Here is a 25,538-nt window from a genome sequence, read left to right on the forward strand (position 1 = left end):
GATGCTTTTCTTCAGCAGAGACAGAGAAGCTAGTCAGGTTTGGTGGGAAGATGGATGGAGCTAAATACAGGGAAATCCTGAAGGAAAATCTGCTTAGAGGCTGCTAAAGACTTGAGACGGAGGTGTAGACTCATCTTCTCACAAGACAAAGACCCTAAACATACTGCCAGAGCTACAATGGATGGTTTAGAGCAAACCATATTCACGTGTTAGAATGGCCCAGTCACAGTCTTGACCAGTGTTTCCCAAACTCCAGTTCTCATGGCCCCCAACAGATCACATTTTTAGGATTTCATTGGTTGTGCACAGGTGAGAGAACCTGTGTCAATTTCTGCTGCCTTGACAATTATTCCATCATCTGTGCAATACTAAGGAAATCCTGAAAACATGCACTGTTGGAGTCCTTGAGAACTGGAGTTTGGGAAAACTGGTCTAGACCTAAATCCCATTGAGAATCTGTGGCAAGACTTGAAAATTGCTGTTCTCAGACATCTTCATCCAATGTCACTGAGCTAGAGCAAGGCTGAAAAGAAGAATGGGCAAATAACTCATCTTCTAGATGTGCAAAACTGGTAGAGACAGACCCCAAAAGACTCACAGCAGTAATTGCAGCGAAAGGTGCTCCTACAAAGCATTGACTCAGGAGGGCTGAATACAAATGCACGTCACAATTTTCAAATTTATATTTTTTAAATAATTAGAAAACCCGGTATAATTTCCTTTACACTTCACAAATACTTGCTACTTACGGTTTGTATATCACGTAAAATCCCAATTTTTCAAGGCACTGTAAAACCTAAAACTGCAGGATCTGTACCTACTCCCCCTGTGTAATGATAGTCAATTACTTTTTTTTTTAAAGATTAGTCATTTACACTTGCGATTTCCATGTTTGTGGAGCAAAGAAAAACCAGCATGATATTCACTGAGGGTTTATAAATGGTGTCTGCAGCAGATATTCAAGAAATAATTGTCACTTATTTCTTTGATTTGAATCGTGACAGCTCATTCAGCACTTATCTAAAAAAACTGTAATTTCCTGTCCTGTCTACAGAGCTGTGCTCTACTCTCATCTGTCTGGTCCTCACATAATGGAATGCATTTTGTTCTTAAATATTGTAACTTAAAAAGTAACTGAAATTTTAATTTTTATTTCATAGATGAATAATATGCAAGAAAAATAATCAACTTGGTAATATATCTTATTAGAGCAATCTGCTTCTTTCTCTTACTGGACTGATCTTTCTTTCTCAATTAAAGGGAACCTGTCACCCCCCCCGCAGGCGTTTGTACCTAAAAGAGACAACCTTGTGCTGCACTAATGCTGCATTCTGACAAGGTGGCTCTTTTAGTTCTTGGTGCTGTAACTGCAGAAATAATCGATTTTGCAATTTGTCCAAAATACCTTGAAACAGTCCTGGGGGCAGGTCTTTCCCCCCTAATGCAGACGCAGCACCGCTGTCACTCATACCTTCTTGGCGCCGGGCGCCGCCTCCTCGGCTTTGTTTTGAACTTTCCCGCCGCCTGAGCTGTTATGTTATGCCTTGGGCATGCGCAGTTAGCGCTGCCCGTCTTCTGACATCATTTGATGTCTAGCTGACTGTGCCTGTGCGGCTGCGCTGCCCGAGATCCCGCCCCGCAATGTCTTCTGATTTATTCACACTGCGGGGCTGGGATTCCTGGGCATGCCCAGTGCATATCTTCGCCTCCCACTCATCTCCCTCCGCCTTCTTCAGACTGTGCAGCGTCAGCTGATACCTAATCGCCGTGGCATCGCATTTGGGAACCTTTGGGAACTGCGCATGCCCAAGGCATAACATAACAGCGCAGGCGCTGGGACAGTTCGAAACAACGCTGAGGAGGCGGCGCCCGGCGCCAACAAGGTATGAGTGACAGCGGTGCTGCGTCTGCATTAGGGGGGAAAGACCTGCCTCCAGGACTGTTTCAAGGTATTTTGGACACATTGCAAAATCGATTACTTCTGCAGTTGCAGCACCAAGAACTAAAAGAGCCACCTTGTCAGAATGCAGCATTAGTGCTGCACAAGGTGGCTCTTTTAGTTACAAACGCCGGGAGGGGGGGGGGGGGGGGTGACAGGTTCCCTTTAATGGATAAAATCTGCATTAGTGAAGACAGACTTTCTCATTCCCATGATAGGGGATGGCAGTTGGTGCTTTTACAATTCTATGGAAATAGGAGGAGCTAGCGGAATACAGACATTCTGCTGCCAGATCTCCTGAAAGGGCAGTCACAGTACTTTATAGAACTTTATGAGCACCAACTTTCATCTCCTATCTCAGGCAAGTGGGTTTCTCTTATAAGATACTGTATATTACAAAGGTTTTTTTTTTTTTCATGTGTACTATTGATTTATAAAAAAAAGAAAAAACAATGGTTACTCTTTAACGGCATGGATTATGCATTTCATCAGAAAGGTGCCGTATGACTGTACCCTAATATATACGGGGAGTTTTGTTACATGTCTGATTATTATGATCTAATCTGCATCCATATGATGTTCAGATCTGAAAAAACGGCCAAAAGTAAATGTGTATAAATGATATCAGGGTGACTATTAATCAAGATGGTAAAAGGACAAAGTCATTAAATTAAGTTGTGTTTTATCCTCTTAGCTTTCAGCTATAAGGGTTTCCTAACCCAATTTACAAAAATAAAATGTCACGCTCATATTTTTCCTTCTGCTTTATTGATTGAGTGCAGGTCCCTGCTTGTCTCTAGGAGACCGCCTCAACGGCCGATGGTCACCTGGAGATGGATTTTCCTCTGTTTACTGACTCTGAATAATGCTGGACCCCTATGCTTTTCCTGTACAGTTAGGGTACCGTCACACAGTACCATTTTGATCGCTACGACGGTACGATTCGTGACGTTCTAGCGATATCGTTACGATATCGCAGTGTCTGACACGCAGCAGCGATCAGGGACCCTGCTGAGAATCGTACGTCGTAGCAGATCGTATGGAACTTTCTTTCGTCGCTTGATCACCCGCTGACATCGCTGGATCGTTGTGTGTGACAGCGATCCAGCGATGTGTTCGCTTGTAACCAGGGTAAACATCGGGTAACTAAGCGCAGGGCCGCGCTTAGTAACCCGATGTTTACCGTGGTTACCAGCGTAAACGTAAAAAAAACAAACAGTACATACTTACATTCCGGTGTCTGTCCTCCGGCGTCTCAGCTTCTCTGCACTGTGTGAGCGCCTGCCGGCCGGAAAGCGAGCACAGCGGTGACGTCTGACGTCACCGCTGTGCTTTCCGGCTATGGCGCTTACACAGTGGAGAGAAGCAGAACGCCGGGGACAGACACCGGAATGTAAGTATGTACTGTTTGTTTTTTTTACGTTTACGCTGATAACCAGGGTAAACATCGGGTTACTAAGCGCGGCCTTGCGCTTAGTTACCCGATGTTTACCCTGTTACCGGGGACTTCGGCATCGCTCCAGCGCCGTGATTGCAACGTGTGACCGCAGTCTACGACGCTGGAGCGATAATCATACGATCGCTGCGACGTCACGGATCGTGCCGTCGTAGCGATTAAAATGGTACTGTGTGACGGTACCCTTAGAATTTTAGTGTAATTGTACAAAGTGTCACTATATGGGAACACACCTCTCGGAGTTGGGCGGGACTTGGTGACGTGGGACGCCGAACCCGCCGCTTCCTGTTTTGTGCCTGATGGACGCCAGCGCCAAGATAACCGCCGCACATATAAGGACCGCACTATGTCCCCCATATCACCACAACCCCCAGGAAGAAGCTACGCTGCGAAACGCGCGTCGGGGTTCCTTTTCCCACTGCAATCCTTCTACCAGCAGGTATTTATATGGCATCTTATAGTTAACCTATAGCCCCTTTTTGTACTATACCAGTCTATATAGGCTTTATATTTGCACATGCACGGGCACTTTACTTATATCTAAGGTTATACTGCTAATATAACTGTATCAACACTGATACCCCTTTCAACTCTCCTTTTGGTGTAGCCCCTTTTTTAGCACACCATTATTGCTCCTTAAACCATTTTGGGATTACTGACCTACACGTTTTTCTAGGAGCTATACTGACCCCTGCTGGTGTATTTATATATCATATATCTTTTTCACCTACTGGGTATGATTCCTTTTATATGTTTGCATTTGATTAATTAATCTTTATATGGATTGCTTTGGGGCTACTCTGCCTTGTCCCCATTTTTCTTGTACTATGTAAACCCTTTACTATTTTGTTTTTAAGCATTATCAATAAAATATTTTATATTTTATGTTTAGTTGGTACTCCCCTTTCTTATTGGGTATCTGTGATTTTTGGTTGTACGCCATATGCAATTGTTGGTCTATATACTTTGGATAAAGTATATGGGAACACAGTAGGACGTTTTGTACCCTGAAAACAAAAATGTGTTCCTACGTACGGAGGTGACTCATACAAATTGCTTGCACACAAGTATTGTGAGTTTTATGTATACACAGAAAAATATATCCACTAGTACCACTGATCTGCTTGATACTCTTCATGTAAGAATTAAAAGATTAAACTTTGCCCCAAATAATGACGAGTGCAATAGTTCTATATGTCATTAATTTATGATTGGTGTAGATCCAACTTCCATGACCCCAACCGATCGTAAGCACAAAGGGGCTACATAGTCGAATTAGTAAACAGCGGTGCACTTGGCCAACCAATGTGCTACAACTATAACCTACCAATATGCCATAATTTTATAAGATGGGCAATTCACTTCAAATCATTGAGAAAGTGATGCCTTCCCTTCTAAAGTTTAATGAAATAATCTTTCAGGTCTGCGCAAGAGAATAGAATTTACCAAAAGTTGCAGAAGTGCGCAGAGAGAACAGAAGACATTGGGAAACATGTCTGTGCACTCAGTCCAATGTTATTCAATGGGGCAGTGCGGATGAACGATTTTTTTCACTGACTGACCCTAGCCTAAAACATAAAAATTGAGGTTTGGGTGGATCCAGGGCCGCCATCAGGGCATGACAGCCATGACTGGCGTATGGGGCCCGGTGAGCAGAGGGGGCCCGCATCGGGCCCCATCTAATCTGTTCACCAGGCCCCCCCCTGCCGGCGCTGCGGGCCCCCCCCTGCCGGCGCTGCGGGCCCCCCACCTGCCGGCGCTGCGGGGCCCCCCCTGCCGGCGCTGCGGGCCTGCGGGACACTATTGACGTGCGGGCCCGTGCCTGCACGTCAATAGTTAACAGCCGCCGCCAGCCAGTCGGAGGCTGGCAGCTGACTTGAGCGGCCACAGTGCGCAGTCGCACTTCGCCGGCGTCTGACGTCATTGTCAGCCGCCGGCGAGTGCGTCCTTCACCTGCGTGGAGGAAGTGAGGTTCCCCGCCGCAGGACCATGGCAAGGTAAGAACTCGTCTTTTTTTTTTTTTTGAGAGCGGCGATCCCAGGGGGGGTGGGGCCCGGGGCAGAACGCTGGACACGCTAGGGCCCGGGGCAGAACGCTGGACACACTGGGGCAGAAAGCTGGACACGGGCAGTATGCTGGACACAGGGGCAGAGATGCTGGACACAGGGGGCAGAGATGCTGGACACAGGGGGCAGAGATGCTGGACACAGGGGGCAGAGATGCTGGACACAGGGGGCAGAGATGCTGGACACAGGGGGCAGAGATGCTGGACACAGGGGGCAGAGATGCTGGACACAGGGGGCAGAGATGCTGGACACAGGGGGCAGAGATGCTGGACACAGGGGGCAGAGATGCTGGACACAGGGGGCAGAGATGCTGGACACAGGGGGCAGAGATGCTGGACACAGGGGGCAGTATGCTGGACACAGGGGGCAGAATGCTGGACACAGGGGGCAGAATGCTGGACACAGGGGGCAGAATGCTGGACAAAGGGGCAGAGATGCTGGACACAGGGGGCAGAATGCTGGACACAGGGGGCAGAATGCTGGACACAGGGGGCAGAATGCTGGACACAGGGGGCAGAATGCTGGACACAGGGGGCAGAATGCTGGACACAGGGGGCAGAATGCTGGACACAGGGGGCAGAATGCTGGACACAGGGGGCAGTATGCTGGACACAGGGGGCAGAATGCTGGACACAGGGGGCAGAATGCTGGACACAGGGGGCAGAATGCTGGACAAAGGGGCAGTATGCTGGACAAAGGGGCAGAGATGCTGGACAAAGGGGCAGAGATGCTGGACAAAGGGGCAGTATGCTGGACAAAGGGGCAGAGATGCTGGACACAGGGGGCAGTATGCTGGACACGGGGCAGAATGCTGGACACAGGGGGCAGAATGCTGGACAAAGGGGCAGTATGCTGGACAAAGGGGCAGTATGCTGGACAAAGGGGCAGAGATGCTGGACACAGGGGGCAGAATGCTGGACAAAGGGGCAGTATGCTGGACAAAGGGGCAGAGATGCTGGACAAAGGGGCAGAGATGCTGGACAAAGGGGCAGAATGCTGGACAAAGGGGCAGAATGCTGGACAAAGGGGCAGTATGCTGGACACGGTGGGCAGTATGCTGGACACAGGGGGCAGAATGCTGGACACAGGGGGCAGAATGCTGGACACAGGGGGCAGAATGCTGGACAAAGGGGCAGTATGCTGGACAAAGGGGCAGAGATGCTGGACAAAGGGGCAGAGATGCTGGACAAAGGGGCAGAATGCTGGACAAAGGGGCAGAATGCTGGACAAAGGGGCAGGATGCTGGACAAAGGGGCAGAATGCTGGACAAAGGGGCAGTATGCTGGACACGGTGGGCAGTATGCTGGACACGGGGCAGAATGCTGGACACGGGGCAGAATGCTGGACACAGGGGGCAGAATGCTGGACACAGGGGGCAGAATGCTGGACACAGGGGGCAGAATGCTGGACACAGGGGGCAGAATGCTGGACACAGGGGGCAGAATGCTGGACACAGGGGGCAGAATGCTGGACACAGGGGGCAGAATGCTGGACACAGGGGGCAGAATGCTGGACACAGGGGGCAGAATGTTGGACACAGGGGGCAGAATGCTGGACACAGGGGGCAGAATGCTTGACACAGGGGGCAGAATGCTGGACACGGGGCAGAATGCTGGACACAGGGGGCAGAATGCTGGACACAGGGGCAGAGATGCTGGACACAGGGGCAGAGATGCTGGACACAGGGGCAGAGATGCTGGACACAGGGGCAGAGATGCTGGACACAGGGGCAGAGATGCTGGACACAGGGGGCAGAATGCTGGACACAGGGGGCAGAATGCTGGACACAGGGGGCAGAATGCTGGACAAAGGGGCAGAGATGCTGGACACAGGGGGCAGAATGCTGGACACAGGGGGCAGAATGCTGGACACAGGGGGCAGAATGCTGGACACAGGGGGCAGAATGCTGGACACAGGGGGCAGTATGCTGGACACAGGGGGCAGAATGCTGGACACAGGGGGCAGAATGCTGGACACAGGGGGCAGAATGCTGGACAAAGGGGCAGTATGCTGGACAAAGGGGCAGAGATGCTGGACAAAGGGGCAGAGATGCTGGACAAAGGGGCAGTATGCTGGACAAAGGGGCAGAGATGCTGGACACAGGGGGCAGTATGCTGGACACGGGGCAGAATGCTGGACACAGGGGGCAGAATGCTGGACAAAGGGGCAGTATGCTGGACAAAGGGGCAGTATGCTGGACAAAGGGGCAGAGATGCTGGACACAGGGGGCAGAATGCTGGACAAAGGGGCAGAGATGCTGGACAAAGGGGCAGAGATGCTGGACAAAGGGGCAGAGATGCTGGACAAAGGGGCAGAATGCTGGACAAAGGGGCAGAATGCTGGACAAAGGGGCAGTATGCTGGACACAGGGGGCAGAATGCTGGACACAGGGGGCAGAATGCTGGACACAGGGGGCAGAATGCTGGACACAGGGGGCAGAATGCTGGACACAGGGGGCAGAATGCTGGACAAAGGGGCAGTATGCTGGACAAAGGGGCAGAGATGCTGGACAAAGGGGCAGAGATGCTGGACAAAGGGGCAGAGATGCTGGACAAAGGGGCAGAATGCTGGACAAAGGGGCAGAATGCTGGACAAAGGGGCAGGATGCTGGACAAAGGGGCAGAATGCTGGACAAAGGGGCAGTATGCTGGACACGGGGCAGAATGCTGGACACGGGGCAGAATGCTGGACACAGGGGGCAGAATGATGGACACAGGGGGCAGAATGCTGGACACAGGGGGCAGAATGCTGGACACAGGGGGCAGAATGCTGGACACAGGGGGCAGAATGCTGGACACAGGGGGCAGAATGCTGGACACAGGGGGCAGAATGTTGGACACAGGGGGCAGAATGCTGGACACAGGGGGCAGAATGCTTGACACAGGGGGCAGAATGCTGGACACAGGGGGCAGAATGCTGGACACAGGGGCAGAGATGCTGGACACAGGGGCAGAGATGCTGGACACAGGGGCAGAGATGCTGGACACAGGGGCAGAGATGCTGGACACAGGGGCAGAGATGCTGGACACAGGGGCAGAGATGCTGGACACAGGGGCAGAGATGCTGGACACAGGGGCAGAGATGCTGGACACAGGGGCTATGAACGATGCTGGACACAGGGGTGTTGTGATTTCGCTTTTTGCTCCCTCTAGTGGTCATTAGTGATTTGACTCTGGAGCGTCTGTCTTTTCCTATATCCTCACCTGGGCCGTTAGTTCAGGGGCGTTGCTATATAAGCTCCCTGGACCTTCAGTTCAATGCCTGGCATCGTTGAAATCAGAGCTAATCTGTTGTGCTCTTGTCCTCTGATCCTGGTTCCTGTTTTTCAAGCTAAGTCTGCTTCTTTGCTTTTTGCTTTTGTTTTGTTTGGTATTTTTGTCCAGCTTGTTCCTATCTGTATCCTGACCTTTGCTGACAGCTCTAGGGGGCTGGTGTTCTCCCCCCGGACCGTTAGATGGTTCGGGGGTTCTTGAATCTCCAGCGTGGATTTTTATAGGGTTTTTGTTGACCAGATAAGTTATCTTGCTTTATTCTGCTATGAGTAAGCTGGCCTCTCTTTGCTGAACCTGGTTCATTTCTGTGTTTGTCATTTCCTCTTACCTCACCGTTATTATTTGTGGGGGGCTTGTATCTTGCTTTGGGGTCCCTTTCTCTGGAGGCAAGAGAGGTCTTTGTTTTCTTCTCCTAGGGGTAGTTAGATTCTCCGGCTGGCGCGAGTCATCTAGCGATCACCGTAGGCATGATCCCCGGCTACTTCTAGTGTTGGCGTTAGGAGTAGCTATTTGGTCAACCCAGTTACCACAGCCCTATGAGCTGGATTTTTGTATCTTGCAGACTTACACGTTCCTCTGAGACCCTGTCCACTGGGGTCATAACACAGGGGCTATGATGCTGGACACAGGGGCAGAATGGAGATATGGGGTATGATGAAAGACATGGGGGCATGACTGGAGACAGATGGGGAAGGATTGGAGACACAGGAGGCATGATTGGAGACACTGGGGGCAGAATTGTAGACAGATTGTGCAGGATCATGGGGCAGGATGGATACGATGGAGACAGATGGGGCAGGATGGGGAGATCATATGGGGCAGGATGGATACTCATGAGGGCAGGATGGGAGAACATATGGCTGACGCCAGGAATGAGACACACGGGGGCCAGGATGGGGAATATTATTACCATAGGGACTAATTAAGGGCTATTATTACTGCAGTGATGTATTTATTTTTTGAGGACACTGTTTTAAATGAGGGGGCGGTCCTGTTACTGTGTAGAGTGACACTATGTCGCCTCTTTTTCTTTATGCGGTGTAATGTAGAAGTTGGGAAAAATTAAGTAATGTGTTCTACAAACGGAGCTCGAGATAACTGTGTTATTTCATGCAGAAACGAGTCCTGGCTGCAAGACATGATGGCGGTCTGTGCTGGATGAAAGATGAAGGACTTCACCTAGAGACGTCACTGGTAAGTCAGTGTTACCTATACACTGACACTATACACTGTATACTATATACAGAGCTCCTGTGTATAATTTCACTAGTGATCACTGTATTATCTGTACACAGACACTGCATACTAAGTACAGATCTCCTGTGTATTATGGCACTTATGGTGATAGTGTGGTGCTTTTTTTTTTTTATTACTGATCAGAATTGTAGTATTCAGTAACTATGTGGTGGTAATATGTGGTCTGGACATGGTGTTGCGGTATTTGTTCCTTGTATGTGATATTATTCGATCACTGTGGTGGTAATATGCGGTCTGGTCATGGTGTAGCGGTATTTGTCCCTTGTATGTGATATTATTCGATCACTGTGGTGGTAATATGTCATCTGGTCATGGTGTAGCGGTATTTGTTCTTTTTATGTGATATTATTGGTCATTTTAAAAATTGAAAAATAAATAAAAATATACCTAAATTGTATTGCATATTTTAACAAATATTTAATAGGTTACAGCAGAGTAGGGCCTCACCAAAAGAGTCTACCGTGTTATGGTGGCGGCTTACAAAATCTTTTGGCCAAAACAAAAGCTGCCGGCTATATGTGTGATCTGGTGATGGGAACTGTTAGGGTATGTGTCCACGTTAAGTAAACGCTGCGTGTTTGACGCTGCGTGGGGCCACAGCGTCAAACACGCAGCGTCCAGATGTTCCAGCATAGTGAAGGGGATTTTATGAAATCCCGTCTCCACTATGTGTGGTAACAAGCACCCGGCGGCCCTGCGACTCCGGACATGCGGCGCTTCTTTTAAGATCGCAGCATGTCCGTGTTCCTTGCGGCAGCTGCGCCGCCGCAAGCTATAACACAGGGCCCTATGTGTGGGGTGCGATGATCCCGGATGTGTGCAATGAACACATCCGGCATCATCGCGTCACAGTAGGGGGCGGGGCTTAGCGCCGAGCGGGTTTGCCGCTCCGACGCAACCGCCGGCCATCCTGAAGGTGGACACGTACCCTCAATGTGTGATTGGTGAGAAGTGGAGTTTTTCCAAGAGAGAGCGGTGGGACTGTGGACAGTTTGAGGGGTGGAGCGTGGAGGCGGGGCTGGGGTGGAGCCTGGGCGGAGTCTCAAGGGGGCCCCGAAAATTTTGCCAGTATGGGGCCCCGAAATTTCTAGTGGCAGCCCTGGGCGGATCAAATCTAAACACAGCAGTCTTGCAAGGCCGACTCACAGAGGTCTAAGAACAAAAAATCTAAGTTGTTGTAAATAGTTTCCATCACCATTTATTTTCCTTAAAATATAATCTCTACACAATTAACTTCTTTTAACTCTACAGTGAAGGCAATTTGTCTGCAAACAAGTATAAGTGGTGACTTCTTTCCTTCGATCACAAAAATTATAAATTAACCTCTAGAGGGAGCTTACTACACAGGGATTTGAGAAAATCATAAATACAGAATTTTGTAAAGATAATGTCATGCTGCTGCAGTGCAACCTCCACCAGAGAGAGCTTGGGAGGGAAGTGAGACTGCGTACTCAGAGTAGCTCCACAGAAAAGCATCACAGGTGCCACACCATGTGGCAAGAGAGTGGTCGGACAAGCAGGGTCAATAAACGTTCAGAGGCAAAGTACAAAAAGGAGTAATAAATATACATGGTCAGGAGCAAGCCAGGCGGATCAGCAATGGTCAGAAGTGGATAAGACAAAGACAGAAAGCAGAAGCGAGTCCAAATACAGGCCGAGTCAGAAACCAGATAATCAAACCGAGAAACAGAGAAAACGCTGGGAAAAGGGCAGACAGAGGAAGACATCAGACACGGGGCAAGTCAGGGATCACAGCAGGACAAATCAAGGGTTACCAGAGTCAGGTTCACACGCCGAAGGCAGAACTATAGCTGACACCACCAGCAGGATACCTGGGAGGTAAATAGCAAACCTGAACCCAGAGTGAGGCAGAGCAAAGTTAACCCTTCACATGATCCGCCCGGAAAAAGAGCAGACAAGACTAAACCCTGGAACGGATCATGACAGATAACATTTATAAAACTTATTGTAATTCTGTTTTTGTCAGAAAGAGAGGAAGAGTGTGGGAGATATCTGACGATGGCTTTGGCTCAGAAGATCACTATAATGTGTTATTTTAGTGAAACAGAGATGAGTACTATGAAGAATAGATGAGACTTAGAAACGATCAAAAAGATTTGCAGGACCTTGGTCCAGCTGACACTTCGGTAGACCAGAGTCCAGGACCAAAACCTCCTCCTACCCGTCATCTTCCTTGTAATTTATTATTTTTAGTAGGCTCAGTGTGAAATCATGAATGTGTTACGTCACAATGGTCACTTTGAGCATGGTGTACTAATCAATAGAAGAAAAAGAAGCGGCAGGAAATCTGGGAAGTATGAGAAGGTTCACAGGTCTTTGGTTCAGCGGCCATGGACAATCGACATAGCCACTGGACCAGGGTTCTGCTAATCTTTGTGATCATCTCTAATGTGAAAATTACCTCTTTTCAAGTTCCGAGTCTCCCAATGTTCCATTTAACAACTGGTTTGGCGTCCACTTTAATGTTAAGTTTTCACCACTCTGATGCAGGGACAGATAACCAGGAATAGCTTCCATATCTTCTTTCTAACGAGAGAGGTCAAGTATCAGTTCAATACAACAAAAGACACTCCGGAATGCAGTGATATATAGTTTGTCAATGCTATATATCCTACATGACCACATTAGACAATGATCTAGGTGGACATATCACAAGCTCTGAGATATGGTGGCCTACTGCTCTCTTTGCTATCTTAAAGTGGACCTTTACCCAGTTTGAGCATTTTAAACTTGCCGCATTATGGAACTGTGGCCTGAGAACTTAGTTAAATGTAGTTTTTATTTACTAATTTCTCATTTCCGTTGCGAAAGTGTTAGCTTGTAAGGTTTAGATTATAATTTATGTTATAGTTCAACTGGTAGATATCAGAGATTTTTTGTGGGTGTGTGGACTTCTTTCCCTGCATGACTTTGACCAATCATAAGCAGGTAGCAACATGCAGGGAAGAAGAGAACACGCTCTCCTCTCTACACCGATTTCGGCAGTTACTGTGTAGAGCTACAGCAGAGCTGGAACTTGTGTCATTGCAAACACTTCCAGATTTCATGCAGTGATGTCAGTTCTCACCCTGCCCCCTGCACTAATTGCCATGAAATGAAATCTGGAAGTGTTTGTAAGGATACATAACGGAGCTCTGTTGTATCTCTACACAATAGCTGCAGAAATCAGAAAGGAGAGGAGGGCTTGTTTTTTTTCTCCCCTGGATGACACTGCCTGCTCATGACTGATCAATCTTATCAATATATTTGAAAAAACTGACCGTCACATCCATACATAGACTAAGTGTGAACAGGTGCTGAACCTAGAGTAACCAACTCATATATAGTCAAGTAAAAAAGGCAGCACACTGCAGCGCTAAGACATGCAAACATGAAACATGAAAACTGAACTGCAATACTGCACTAGAAATATGAAAAATGAGAGCGTTTAGAGCATAAAAATGGCCAATTTTATGTGTACCTGATAGCCCCTTTACGGCATCTCTCGTATATCAGGTCCTACGCTTGCCTACCTCGCTGAGAATAAACGTCTCCATGTGAATGGGTACCTGTGAAAACCTCTTCCTAGACTCATATTCTCTCTCTCTGTGGAGGGGTACTGGACTCGCTGCGATTAAAACACCTGGGCTAGGAGGCGGAGTGCTCAGTCAGAAGGCTAAATAATATATTTGAAAAAACTGTGTGCTGCCTTTTTTACTTGACTATATATGAGTTGGTTACTCTAGGTTCAGCACCTGTTCACACTTAGTCTATGTATGGATGTGACGGTCAGTTTTTTCAAATATATTATTTAGCCTTCTGACTGAGCACTCCGCCTCCTAGCCTCAGGTGTTTTAATCACAGCGGGTCCAGTACCCCTCCACAGAGAGAGAGAATATGAGTCTAGGAAGAGGTTTTCACAGGTACCTATTCACATGGAGACGTTTATTCTCAGCGAGGTAGGCAAGCGTAGGACCTGATATAAGAGAGATGCCGTAAAGGGGCTATCAGGTACACATAAAATTGGCCATTTTTATGCGCTAAACGCTCTCATTTTTCATATTTCTAGTGCAGTGTTGATCAATCTTATGAAGGCAAAGAAGTATGCGCCCCATAGAAAAATCCCTAGTAATATTCAGTTGAACTATAACATAAAATCTAACCTATATTTTACAAGCTAATATCTCAGCAACAGAGAGGATAAATTACAAAATAAAACCTCTGTAGACACTATTCCATCATGTGGCCTGTTTAACTTGCTCAAACTGTTGAAAGGTCCTCTTTAAAAAAATAATAGCGCCCACTACTACTAGACTCCGTGTAACAGACAGTTCATTCCACATCACAATAATTGAATGTATCATACATCGGTCATGGTTTTCTGGAGAGCCAATATATTAGTTAATCTATAGGTAAGTGACTGCCAATAGGTAAATGACTGAGATATACAAGATCTACTGTGATATCATAACAAGGGTGCTAAAGTCAGCACAGTAGGTAGCTGAGATCTTATAAAAGACTGTCAGGTAAGCTGCTCTGGCATCATAAGTTTAAAAGGCCTCAGTGCCAAGAGATGGAACCCACCAATCTCATATTGATGGCCTATCCTACTGATGAGCAATCAATATTCCAAAACCTGAAAACGCCTGTAAATGAGAAAAGCTTCCGTGATATCAGAAATTGCGTTCAGTTAGGTACGCTACTGTGAGAACACCGATTTGTTTGCCGGGTAAGGCTTCTTTCACACTAGCGTCGGGCCGAGGTCCCCGACGCTAGCGTTGTCTCCGCCGCACAACGGGGGCAGCGGATGCATTTTTCCAGCGCATCCGCTGCCCCATTGTGAGGTGCGGGGAAGTGCGGGGAGGTGGGGGCGGAGTTCCGGCCGCGCATGCGCGGTTGGAAAAAGCGGACCGTCGGGAGCAAAAAACGTTACATGTAACGTTTTTTGGTCCCGACGGTCCGCCACAACACGGCGCAACCGTCGCACGACGGTTGCGACGTGTGGCAATGCGTCGCAAATGCGTCGCTAATGTAAGTCAATGCAAAAAAAACCTCATCCTGCAAGCACTTTTGCAGGATGCGTTTTTTCAGCAAAACGACGCATTGCAACGTATTGCAGAAAACGCCAGTGTGAAAGTAGCCTTAGGCTACATTCACAAGTCTGTTGTACATGTCTTAGTACTGTCCATTTTTTCTTGGACGGAACAGGGACCAACACAGATATATAGAGTCATAAACATATGCATTTTAAACATGGATCCGTGTCTCCAGTCTGTGAGAGCATGCCCTATTCTCATCCATTTTGCAAATCAGACTCTGCCATTAAAGTCTATGGGGATCCATAAAATGCAGAAGATTTGAAGACAGACTTTTTACTTCAGTGCTCAATCCAAGTTTCATGATTAAAAAAAGTGTGGACAGTGTAATGTCACCTTTTGTGACATTACACCTGAGTGATAATTGCAGCCATCACAATGAATGGAAGAAAGCGTGTTTCAGTCAGTTACAATGAATTCACATCACAACCAAAAAGGATCCCAATTACTGGTGGAGTGGTATCTCAGTGAAAGATTTTTTTGGGACATCTATGAATGAGGTTTTGCAATTTAACATTTGAAAATCAAGGAGCCTCTATACTGTTCATACACAGGCCCAAGTTGTTGGTGTCCGCTCCCGACAATGACATTGGGAAACCCAAATATAAAATCACTTACTGGTTGGACCAGGACATTGTTTTTCCCGTAGAGAAGGTGTATTCTGGAGTTTTGGTGAAGAGACTCGACATACTCTCTAGCTGATGCTGCAAACTTATCTTCTGACATGCTACCACTAGAATGGCGCTTTTTGATCTGTTGAAAAACAACCAAAAAAAATAAAAAAATCTGTTTCTGCAGTGTCCATTGCGTGGAACATGTAATATCCATGGCAGCTGTTAGATGAATGTCCATAACCTGCTTGTGTCTTCCAGAGCAAGAGATATATACAAACAATACACAGTCTATATATAAATTAGTGAAAGAGGTAAAATAAAAGTAATTTTTTATATAAACAGTACAATTATTAATATTTGAAGTGTTCCCTTACCAGGCCAAACTCTTGCCAATCCATCACTCCGGAGACAGTGATGATGTCCATACAGTTCCCTGACTACTGAGGCCACTAATTGGCTGCAGGCTCAGGTAACTGGTTGATGGGATGTTATCATTTTCAGTGGGATGATGTCCTGTCCATCAGTCACCTCACCCTGCAGTCAATCATTGGCCTTACTGTCTGGTGACTGTATGGATGGGACACCATCATTTCCAGTTAAGACCACCAAAGCATCAACAGTTTGGACTGCTAAGTTATACTTCTTTTTATTTTATAATGATATTTTCTACTGGTCAGTTATTAAAAAGAATTAGAAAACTCTTTTCAGGGTGTATTATGACTTAAAAGAAATATATCTTATGATATAGCAATATACCCCAGGACTCATTTGTCGACAATGACTGACGAAGCCTTGTTGCCCATCGCAATCAATTGTAATGTAGCTCACATGTTTCCTGAGCAATTTAAGAATTTAAAAGATGAGATCTCATTGGCTGATTCTGCAAAGCCTCCTCATTTTAGGGACTCAAAAGTAATTGGACAAATTAATTTTACCACAAATAAAATGTTCATTTTTAATACTTTATAGAGAATCCTTGCAGGCAATGACTGCCTAAAATCTAGAAGCTATGGGTAAACAAATGCTGGGTTTCCTCCAATGAACCTTGGTTCATTTGGTTGAATTTGAGCAGAAAGTATCGCCCTGTACACTTCAGAATTCATCCAGCTGCTTCTGTCTTCAGTCACATCAGCAATAAACACTAGTGACCCAGGGCCATTGTGGTATACTTTGGAAAATTATCTGTTCCAAGCCTTCTCCATACTTGCTTCTTCAAATCATTCTGGTACAGGTTGATTTCATCTGTCCAAAGAATGCTTTTCCAGAACTGGGCTGGTTTCTTTAGATGCTTTTAGCAAAGTCTAATCTGGCCTTTCTATTTTTAAAGTTCATGGTTTTCATCTTGTATTGATCCCTCTGTATTTGATCTCATGAAGTCTTCTCTTTATGGTAGACAGATACTGAAACACCTACTTACTGGTGAGTGTTCTTCACTTGGGAGGGATTTATGAGGGGGTTTTCTTCACCATGGAAAGGATTCTGTGATCATCCACCACTGTTGTCTTCTGTTGATGTCCAGGCATTTTTAAGTTCCAAAACTCACCAGTGTGCTCATTTTTTTGCAAAATGTACTAAACTGTTGATTTGGCCACTTCTAACAATTCTGCTATCTCCCTGATAGAATTATTATTTTTTTCATCCTGGCAGACTATTTAACTTCCATTAAGAGCTCCTTTGACAGCATGCTGCGTGTTCACAGCAACAACTTGACAATGCAAATACCACACCTACAATCAGCCCCAGACCTTTTACCAGCTGAATTGATGACATATTATCAAGAGCATTGCCCATGCAGACCATTAAGGAGCTTCTGAGATAATTGTCCAATTACATTGTTTAAAACTGTAGCTTCATATTAAAGGGCTGTAATTCCTAAACCCTTACTATTATGTGAATACCCTCAAACTAAAGCTGAGAGTCTGCACTTTAGGCCCATATTGATTATATAACTGTATCTGGAGTATGTTTTGGTAAACAGCTAAAATGCCAAAACTTTTGTCATTGTCCAAATATTTTTTGACCTACCTTTATAAAGAGGTATTTTCTATCGCGGAACAGATGAAGGGCCTAAAATATTGCATCATTTAAGATTAAAATATTGTGAGATACAGTTATATGAAAAAGTTTGGGCACCCCTATTAATCTTAAGCTTAATGTTTTATAAAAATTGCTTTTTTTGCAACAGCTATTTCAGTTTCATATATCTAATAACTGTTGGACACAGTAATGTTTCTGCCTTGAAATTAGGTTTATTGTACTAACAGAAAATGTGCAATCTGCATTCAAACAAAATTTGACAGGTGCATAAGTATAGACACCCTTATCATTTTCTTGTTTTAAATACTCCTACCTACTTTTTACTGACTTACTAAAGCACTTTTTTTGGTTTTGTAACCTCATTGAGCTTTGAACTTCATAGCCAGGTGTATGCAATCATGAGAAAAGCTACTTAAAGTGGCCACTTGCAAGTTGTTCTCCTGTTTGAATCTCCTCTGAAGAGTGGCATCATGGGCTCCTCAAAACAACTGTCAAATGATCTGAAAACAAAGATTATTCAACATAGTTGTTCAGGGGAAGGATACTAAAAGCTGTCTCTGAGATTTAACCTGTCAATTTCCACTGTGAGGAACATAGTAGGAAATGGAAGAACACAGGTACAGTTCTTGTTAAGGCCAGAAGTGGCAGGCCAAGAAAAACATCAGAAAGGCAGAGAAGAAGAATGGTGAGATCAGGCAAAGACAATCTTCAGACCACCTCCAGAGAGCTGCAGCATCAACTTGCTGCAGATGGTGTCACTGTGCATCGGTCAAGTATACAACGCACTTTGCACAAGGAGAAGCTGTATGGGAGAGTGATGCGAAAGAAGCCTTTTCTGCAAGCACGCCACGAACAGAGTCGGCTGAGGTATGAAAAGCACATTTGGAGAAGCCAATTTCTTTTTGGAAGAAGGTCCTGTGGACTGATGAAACCAAGATTGAGTTGTTTGGTCATACAAAAAGGCGTTATGCATGGCGGCAAAAAACACAGCATTCCAAGAAAAACACTTGCTACCCACAGTAAAATTTGGTGGAGGTTCCATCATGCTTTGGGGCTGTGTGGCCAATGCCGGCAACGGGAATCTTGTTAAAGTTGACGGATGCATGGATTCCTCTCAGTATCAGCAGATTCTTGACAATAATGTTCATGAATCAGTGACAAAGTTGAAGTTATGCAGGGGATGGATCTTTCAGCAAGACAATGATCCAAAACACCGCTCCAAATCTACTCAGGCATTCATGCAGAGGAAAAATTACACTGTTCTGGAATGGCCATCCCAGTCCCCAGACCTGAATATCATTGAACATCTGTGGGATCATTTGAAGAGGGCTGTCCATGCTCGGCGACCATCAAACTTAACTGAACTGGAATTGTTTTGTAAAGAGGAATGGTCAAAAATACCTTCATCCAGGATCCAGGAACTCATTAAAAGCTACAGGAAGCGACTAGAGGCTGTTATTTTTGCAAAAGGAGGATCTACTAAATATTAATGTCACTTTTCTGGTGAGGTGCCCATACTTAATGCGCCTGTGAAATTTTGTTTGAATGCAGATTGCACATTTTCTTTTAGTACAATAAACCTCATTTCAAGGCAGAAACATTACTGTGTCCAACAGTTATTAGATATATGAAACTGAAATAGCTGTTGCAAAAAAAACAATTTTTATAAAACATTAAGCTTAAGATTAATAGGGGTGCCCAAACTTTTTCATATAACTGTATGTAATATTTTGAAAGTTATTAAATAAGTATACAAAAACAAGGTTTTATTGCATTACTGGGTCTGTAGTCTCTGCCTCGGTTTTCCAAAACCCTTTGGTAATTCTAAATATTTTATGTGCTAATGAACTAAGAAATAATAAGGTAGCAGATAATAGATCTGCCAGCACACAATTGTCAGAATAGTTCACAAATTCCTCAAACAAAGGGAATATTTGTTTCTGTGCTCCACTTAATTCCAGGCTGATATCAGAGCTTGGCCTTCTACGTTCCATAAATACATATGTGTGACTCATACTCTCGCCTCATTCACCTTGCTAAGAATGTATTCTTAATGGTATTTGCTTTTCAAAATCAAAGGCAAATTTCAGCATTTTTGTCTTTGTAGGTCAGAAGATATGGCTTGTGATGTCACTGTGTCCCAGTAGCTTCTGGATCTTTGAAGATGGTGCTATTTGTTTCTAATCTATGTGAAATCATATTTTTAGTGTTGGAGAGCGTTATTTATAGATCTAAACAAAGGTTTTCAGTCAATTCAATTACCGTACTTCAGAAGAGTTTAGACTTTATAAAATTGCCTAATAAAAGGCAGGAAAATCCATGTGGTCAGTTTGAAGAAAAGGAGCATTGAAGATTTTATTAGTTTTTACCATAATATCAAAATTTACCAGTGGCATGAGTTGTGTATGAAGGAAAATCAATTCCATTCAGGCTGAGATAAGCTTTCCTGTTGCCCAAGGAAAGGGTTTTAGAATGTGGTCCCAATAGTGATGAGCGAATATACTTGTTACTCGAGATTTCTCGAGCACGCTCGGGTGTCCTCCGAGTATTTTTTAGTGCTCGGAGATTTAGTTTTTCTTGCTGCAGCTGAATGATTTACATCTGATAGCCAGCTTGATTACATGTGGGGGTTGCCTGGTTGCTAGACTAAATCTCCGAGCACTAAAAAATACTCGGAGGACCCCCGAGCGTGCTCGAGAAATCTCAATTAACGAGTATATTCTCTCATCATTAGTCCCCAACCCTCTTTCCCTAATGTTCACTATCAACGCTGCTGGATGGACAGTTGTTCAGTTGACAGCTCTAAATTAGATGGACCTCATAATTGGGCCATGCAGCATTAGAAGCCTCCCACGCACATCTTCAAAATGGCTGTAGGAAGGTGTAATCTATTGCTAGGGATTTGCTTATTTGGTTTTAATGAATACATTTTGCCCTTTCCATTATTGGTGCCCTGAATGGCTGCCCACTTTGCTTACCCGTCATCCCAGCCCTAAGTTCCATTAACCCCTTCACCCCCAAGGGTGGTTTGCACGTTAATGACCGGGCCAATTTTTACAATTCTGACCACTGTCCCTTTATGAGGCTATAACTCTGGAACGCTTTAACGGATCTTGGCGATTCTGACATTGTTTTCTCGTGACATATTGTACTTCATGTTAGTGGTAAAATTTATTCGATATAACTTGCGTTTATTTGTGAAAAAAATGGAAATTTGGCGAAAATTTTGAAAATTTTGCAATTTTCCAACTTTGAATTTTTATGCCCTTAAATCACAGACATATGTCACGCAAAATACTTAATAAGTAACATTTCCCACATGTCTACTTTACATCAGTACAATTTTGGAACCAAAATTTTTTTTGGTGACGGAGTTATAAGGGTTAAAAGTTGACCAGCAATTTCTCATTTTTACAACACCATTTTTTTTTAGGGACCACATCTCATTTGAAGTCATTTTGAGGGGTCTATATGATAGAAAATACTCAAGTGTGACACCATTCTAAAAACTGCACCCCTCAAGGTGCTCAAAACCACATTCAAGAAGTTTATTAACCCTTCAGGTGTTTCACAGGAATTTTTGGAATGTTTAAATAAAAATGAACATTTAACTTTTTTTCACACAAAATTTATTTCAGCTCCAATTTGTTTTATTTTACCAAGGGTAACAGGAGAAAATGGACACCCAAAGTTGTTGTACAATTTGTCCTGAGTACGCTGATACCCCATATGTGGGGGTAAACCACTGTTTGGGCGTATGGCAGAGCTCGGAAGGAAAGGAGCGCCATTTGACTTTTCAATGCAAAATTGACTGGAATTGAGATGGGACACCATGTTGCGTTTGGAGAGCCCCTGATGTGCCTAAACACTGAAACCCCCTACAAGTGACACCATTTTGGAAAGTAGACCCCCTAAGGAACTTATCTTGATGTGTGGTGAGCACTTTGACCCACCAAGTGCTTCACAGAAGTTTATAATGCAGAGCCGTAAAAATAAAAAATCATATTTTTTCACAAAAATGATCTTTTCGCCCCCAATTTTTTATTTTCCCAAGGGTAAGAGAAGAAATTGGACCCCCAAAAATGTTGTGCAATTTGTCCTGAGTACGCTGATACCCCATATGTGGGTGTAAACCATTGTTTGGGCGCATGGCAGAGCTTGGAAGGGAAGGAGCGCCATTTGACTTTTCAATGCAAAATTGACTGGAATTGAGATGGGATGCCATGTTGCGTTTGGAGAGCCCCTGATGTGCCTAAACATTGAAACTCCCTACAAGTGACACCATTTTGGAAAGTAGACCCCCTAAGGAACTTATCTAGATGTGTGGTGAGCACTTTGACCCACCAAGTGCTTCACAGAAGTTTATAATGCAGAGCCGTAAAAATAAAAAATCATATTTTTTCACAAAAATGATCTTTTTGCCCCCAATTTTTTATTTTCCCAAGGGTAAGAGAAGAAATTGGACCCCAAAAAATGTTGTGCAATTTGTCCTGAGTACGCTGATACCCCATATGTGGGTGTAAACCATTGTTTGGGCGCATGGCAGAGCTTGGAAGGGAAGGAGCGCCATTTGACTTTTCAATGCAAAATTGACTGGAATTGAGATGGGACGCCATGTTGCGTTTGGAGAGCCCCTGATGTGCCTAAACATTGAAACTCCCTACAAGTGACACCATTTTGGAAAGTAGACCCCCTAAGGAACTTATCTAGATGTGTGGTGAGCACTTTGACCCACCAAGTGCTTCACAGAAGTTTATAATGCAGAGCCGTAAAAATAAAAAATCATATTTTTTCACAAAAATGATCTTTTTGCCCCCAATTTTTTATTTTCCCAAGGGTAAGAGAAGAAATTGGACCCCAAAAAATGTTGTGCAATTTGTCCTGAGTACGATGATACCCCATATGTGGGTGTAAACCATTGTTTGGGCGCATGGCAGAGCTTGGAAGGGAAGGAGCGCCATTTGACTTTTCAATGCAAAATTGACTGGAATTGAGATGGGACGCCATGTTGCGTTTGGAGAGCCCCTGATGTGCCTAAACATTGAAACTCCCTACAAGTGACACCATTTTGGAAAGTAGACCTCCTAAGGAACTTATCTAGATGTGTTTTGAGAGCTTTGAACCCCCAAGTGTTTCACTACAGATTATAACGCAGAGCCGTGAAAATAATTTTTATTTTTTTTCTCAAAAATGATTTTTTAGCACCCAGCTTTGTATTTTTACAAGGGTAACAGAATAAATTGGACCCCAAAATTTGTTTTCCAATTTGTCCTGAGTACGCTGATACCCCATATTTGGAAGGGAACCACTGTTTGGGCGCATGACAGAGCTCGGAAGGGAAGGAGCGCCATTTGGAATGCAGACTTAAATGGATTGGTCAGCAGCCGTCACGTTGCATTTGCAGAGCCCCTGATGTACCCAAACAGTACAAACCGCCCACAAGTGACCCCATATTGGAAACTAGACCTCCCAAGGAACTTATCTAGATGTGTTTTGAGAACTTTGAACCCCCAAGTGTTTCACTAAAGTTTATAGCGCAAAGCCGTGAAAATAAAAATTCTTTTTTTTTTTCACAAAAATGATTTTTTAGCCCCCAGTTTTGTATTTTCACAAGGGTAACAGGATAAATTAGACCCCAAAAGTTGTTGTCCAATTTGTCCTGAGTACGCTGATACCCCATATGTGGGGGGGAACCACTGTTTGGGTGCATGACAGAGCTCGGAAGGGAAGGAGCGCCATTTGGAATGCAGCCTTAAATGGATTGGTCTGCAGGCGTCACGTTGCACTTGCAGAGCCCCTGATGTACCCAAACAGTACAAACCCCCCACAAGTGACCCCATATTGGAAACTAGACCTCCCAAGGAACTTATCTAGATGTGTTGTGAGAACTTTGAACCCCCAAGTGTTTCACTACAGTTTATAACGCAGAGCCGTGAAAATAAAACATCTTTTTTTTCCCACAAAAATGATTTTTAGCCCCCCCAATTTTTATTTTCCTAAGGATAACAAGAGAACTTGGACCCCAGAAGTTGTTGTTCAATTTGTCCCGAGTACGCTGATAACCCATATGTTGGGGTAAACCCCTTTTTGGGCGCACGGGAGAGCTCGGAAGGGAAGGAGCACTGTTTTACTTTTTCAACGCAGAATTGGCTGGAATTGAGATTGGACGCCATGTCGCGCTTGGAGAGCCCCTGATGTGCCTGGACAGTGGAAACTCCCCAATTCTACCTGAAACCCTAACCCAAACACACCCCTAACCCTAATCCCAACGGTAACCCTAACCACACCCCTAGCCCTGACACACCCATAATTCTAATCCCAACCCTAATCCAAACGTAAATGTAATCCAAACCCTAACCCTAACTTTAGCCCCAAACCTAACTTTAGCCCCAACCCTAACTTTACCTCCAACCCTAGCCCTAACCCTACCCCTAACCCTAACCCTAAACGTGACTGAAATACGTGGCACTGAAATACGTGGCACTGAAATACGTGATACGTGGCACTTAAATACGTGGCACTGAAACACGTGGCACTGAAATACGTGATATGTGGCACTGAAATACGTGGCACTGAAATACGTGGCACTGAAATACGTGGCACTTAAATACGTGGCACTTAAATACGTGGCACTGAAATATGTGATACGTGGCACTTAAATACGTGGCACTGAAATACGTGGCACTGAAATACGTGGCACTGAAATACGTGGCACTTAAATACGTGGCACTTAAATACGTGGCACTGAAATATGTGATACGTGGCACTTAAATACGTGGCACTGAAACACGTGGCACTGAAATACGTGATACGTGGCACTGAAATACGTGGCACTGAAATACGTGGCACTGAAATACGTGGCACTGAAATACGTGGCACTGAAATACGTGCAACTGAAATACGTGGTACTAAAATATGTGGCACTGAAATACGTGATACGTGTCACTGAAATACGTGATACGTGGCACTGAAATACGTGGCACTGAAACACGTGGCACTGAAATACGTGATACGTGGCACTGAAATACATGGCACTGAAATACGTGGCACTGAAATACGTGGCACTGAAATACGTGGCACTGAAATACGTGGCACTATGACTGTCAGAAAATGTTCATTAAACGGTTAGGGGTGAGGTTAGGGGTAGAGTTAGGGTTAGGGTTTGGATCCCTTTATCACCTTGATGGTGGTGGGTGGCTTTTCAGTGTGTTTTCTGTTTTTTTTTCGATAAAAATGCATGCGTTTTTAACGCAAACAAACGCATGTGCTTAAAAACGCAAGAAAATACTGCAGGTTGTATTTCTGAAAATGAACGCATGCAGAAAAAAACCGCATGCGTTTGAAAACGCGACCAAACGCGTACAAAAAAAACGCATGCGTTTTCAATGTTAAATATAGGGAAAAAACGCATGCTTTTTTTGTGCAAAAAACGCTGCAGACAAAAACGCAAGTGTGAAACCAGCGACGCTTTTTATAGCAAAAAAGTTTTTGCGTCTCCACATTTTGAGACCTATAATTTTTCCACATTTTGCTCCACAGAGTCATGTGAGGTCTTGTTTTTTGCGGGACGAGTTGACGTTTTTATTGCTAACATTTTCGGACACGTGACCGTTTTTGATCGCTTTTTATTCCGATTTTTGTGAGGCAGAATGACCAAAAGCCTGCTATTCATTAATTTCTTTTGGGAGAGGCGTTTATACCGTTCCGCGTTTGGTAAAATTGATAAAGCAGTTTTATTCGTCGGGTCAGTACGATTACAGCGATATCTCATTTATATCATTTTTTTATGTTTTGGCGCTTT

At 44.8% G+C, this 25,538-nt stretch overlaps 1 protein-coding gene across 3 annotated transcripts in view; it reads right to left on the reverse strand.

The window, feature by feature from the left end:
* SGSM2 (small G protein signaling modulator 2) overlaps positions 1-25,538 on the reverse strand; it is a 464,397-nt gene that overhangs the window by 79,265 nt on the left and 359,594 nt on the right. For all 3 annotated transcript variants that reach the window (XM_077294414.1, XM_077294412.1, XM_077294413.1), the window contains 2 exons: positions 15,705-15,839; positions 12,413-12,537 (listed from right to left, as the gene is read on the reverse strand). In XM_077294414.1, coding sequence (XP_077150529.1) covers positions 12,413-12,537; positions 15,705-15,839 — 260 coding nt within the window. The remainder of the gene's footprint in view (positions 1-12,412; positions 12,538-15,704; positions 15,840-25,538) is intronic.

This window comes from Ranitomeya variabilis, chromosome 3 (assembly GCF_051348905.1).
Source record: "Ranitomeya variabilis isolate aRanVar5 chromosome 3, aRanVar5.hap1, whole genome shotgun sequence".
Classification (NCBI taxonomy): Eukaryota; Metazoa; Chordata; class Amphibia; order Anura; family Dendrobatidae; genus Ranitomeya; species Ranitomeya variabilis.